Source organism: Sinocyclocheilus grahami, unplaced genomic scaffold, assembly GCF_001515645.1.
Source record: "Sinocyclocheilus grahami isolate Dianchi unplaced genomic scaffold, SAMN03320097.WGS_v1.1 scaffold725.1, whole genome shotgun sequence".
In the NCBI taxonomy this organism is placed as follows: Eukaryota; Metazoa; Chordata; class Actinopteri; order Cypriniformes; family Cyprinidae; genus Sinocyclocheilus; species Sinocyclocheilus grahami.
Window position 1 is genome coordinate 442,232 of NW_015505904.1, and position 1,068 is coordinate 443,299.

The 1,068-nt window shown below is 38.6% G+C and overlaps 1 protein-coding gene across 1 annotated transcript in view; it reads right to left on the reverse strand.

Annotated features, from left to right (window-relative positions):
- Positions 1–697, reverse strand: part of LOC107560404 (ankyrin repeat domain-containing protein 55-like) — a 7,634-nt gene extending 6,937 nt beyond the window's left edge. Inside the window, exon 1 of the mRNA XM_016244571.1 lies at positions 572–697. Coding sequence (XP_016100057.1) covers positions 572–697 — 126 coding nt within the window. The remainder of the gene's footprint in view (positions 1–571) is intronic.
- Between the last annotated feature and the right edge of the window lie 371 nt (positions 698–1,068).

Below are 1,068 nucleotides of genomic sequence, written 5' to 3' on the forward strand. Positions count from 1 at the left end.
TACTATACACTAAATGATGAAAGTGCAATTACTTGTAATAAGTACAAGTACAATTACTGTAATAGCGGTGGGTGAGGATGTGTGTCTGAATTCATGGGGAAGTCTGTGGAGCATTCACAGCACATAACACACAACAGTAAATGTGTCTTGACCCATTTGTTACAGTAAATTGACCCAAATTGTGGTTCAAATTAAGTCAGGCTACTCCAGAAAAGCAAAGGACCATTTTTTATGACTGTTAACTGTACATATGACCATTGTCCATGGCAATATACTGGTGATACTCAAGTATTGTATCACTTTCTGTGATCTCTCTCTTCTCAGACCAACACATATTAAAGAACAGCTCGTTGGTGCTAATTTACAGTAGAGAGTATAGCAAAGATGAGCTGTTGGTAGATGGATAGAAGCTCGGAAGTTCCTGGGTAGAAAATGTTGACTTTTTAATTGAACAGACATGAGCAGAGTTATTACAGAAGTGTACTTAAAAATATATATTGCTGTAGAATATGTTGTATGTAAGAAAACTGAAGTAGCGCTTCAGAATTATGTATTTGTTTATGAATTGTACCTGCACAGCCCAGTGTAGAGCTGTTTTGAAGTCTTTGTCCACAAGCGTGGGGTCGGCTCCTTTCTGCAGCAGGGCCTGCACATGCTCCGGTCGGTTATGGAAAGAAGCCCAGTGAAGAGCTGTCATTCCCTGCCAATCACAGTCTGAGGGTTACACAGCTGCACTCTAACCATTATTTATAACTGGTACTAGGGTTGCAAAATTCCAGGAATTTTTAAAGTAGGAAACATTCCATAGGAATATATGGGAATTGACAGGAATTAATGGGAATAAACTACACATTTACAAAATTGCAGGTTAGTCTATAACAGGAAACTTAAATAGGGTTTCATTGGAAAAAAAATCTTGCATCATAATCTTGGTTAAGGCAACCAGATTTAATGCAAATTGCACTGCAATGCAGATGAATTTCTACCCTGCGCATTCCTCAATCGCATCCACATATCATTTCTAGAATCTACAGCAGGACTATTGAAGCCACATTGCTGCATTTGAGC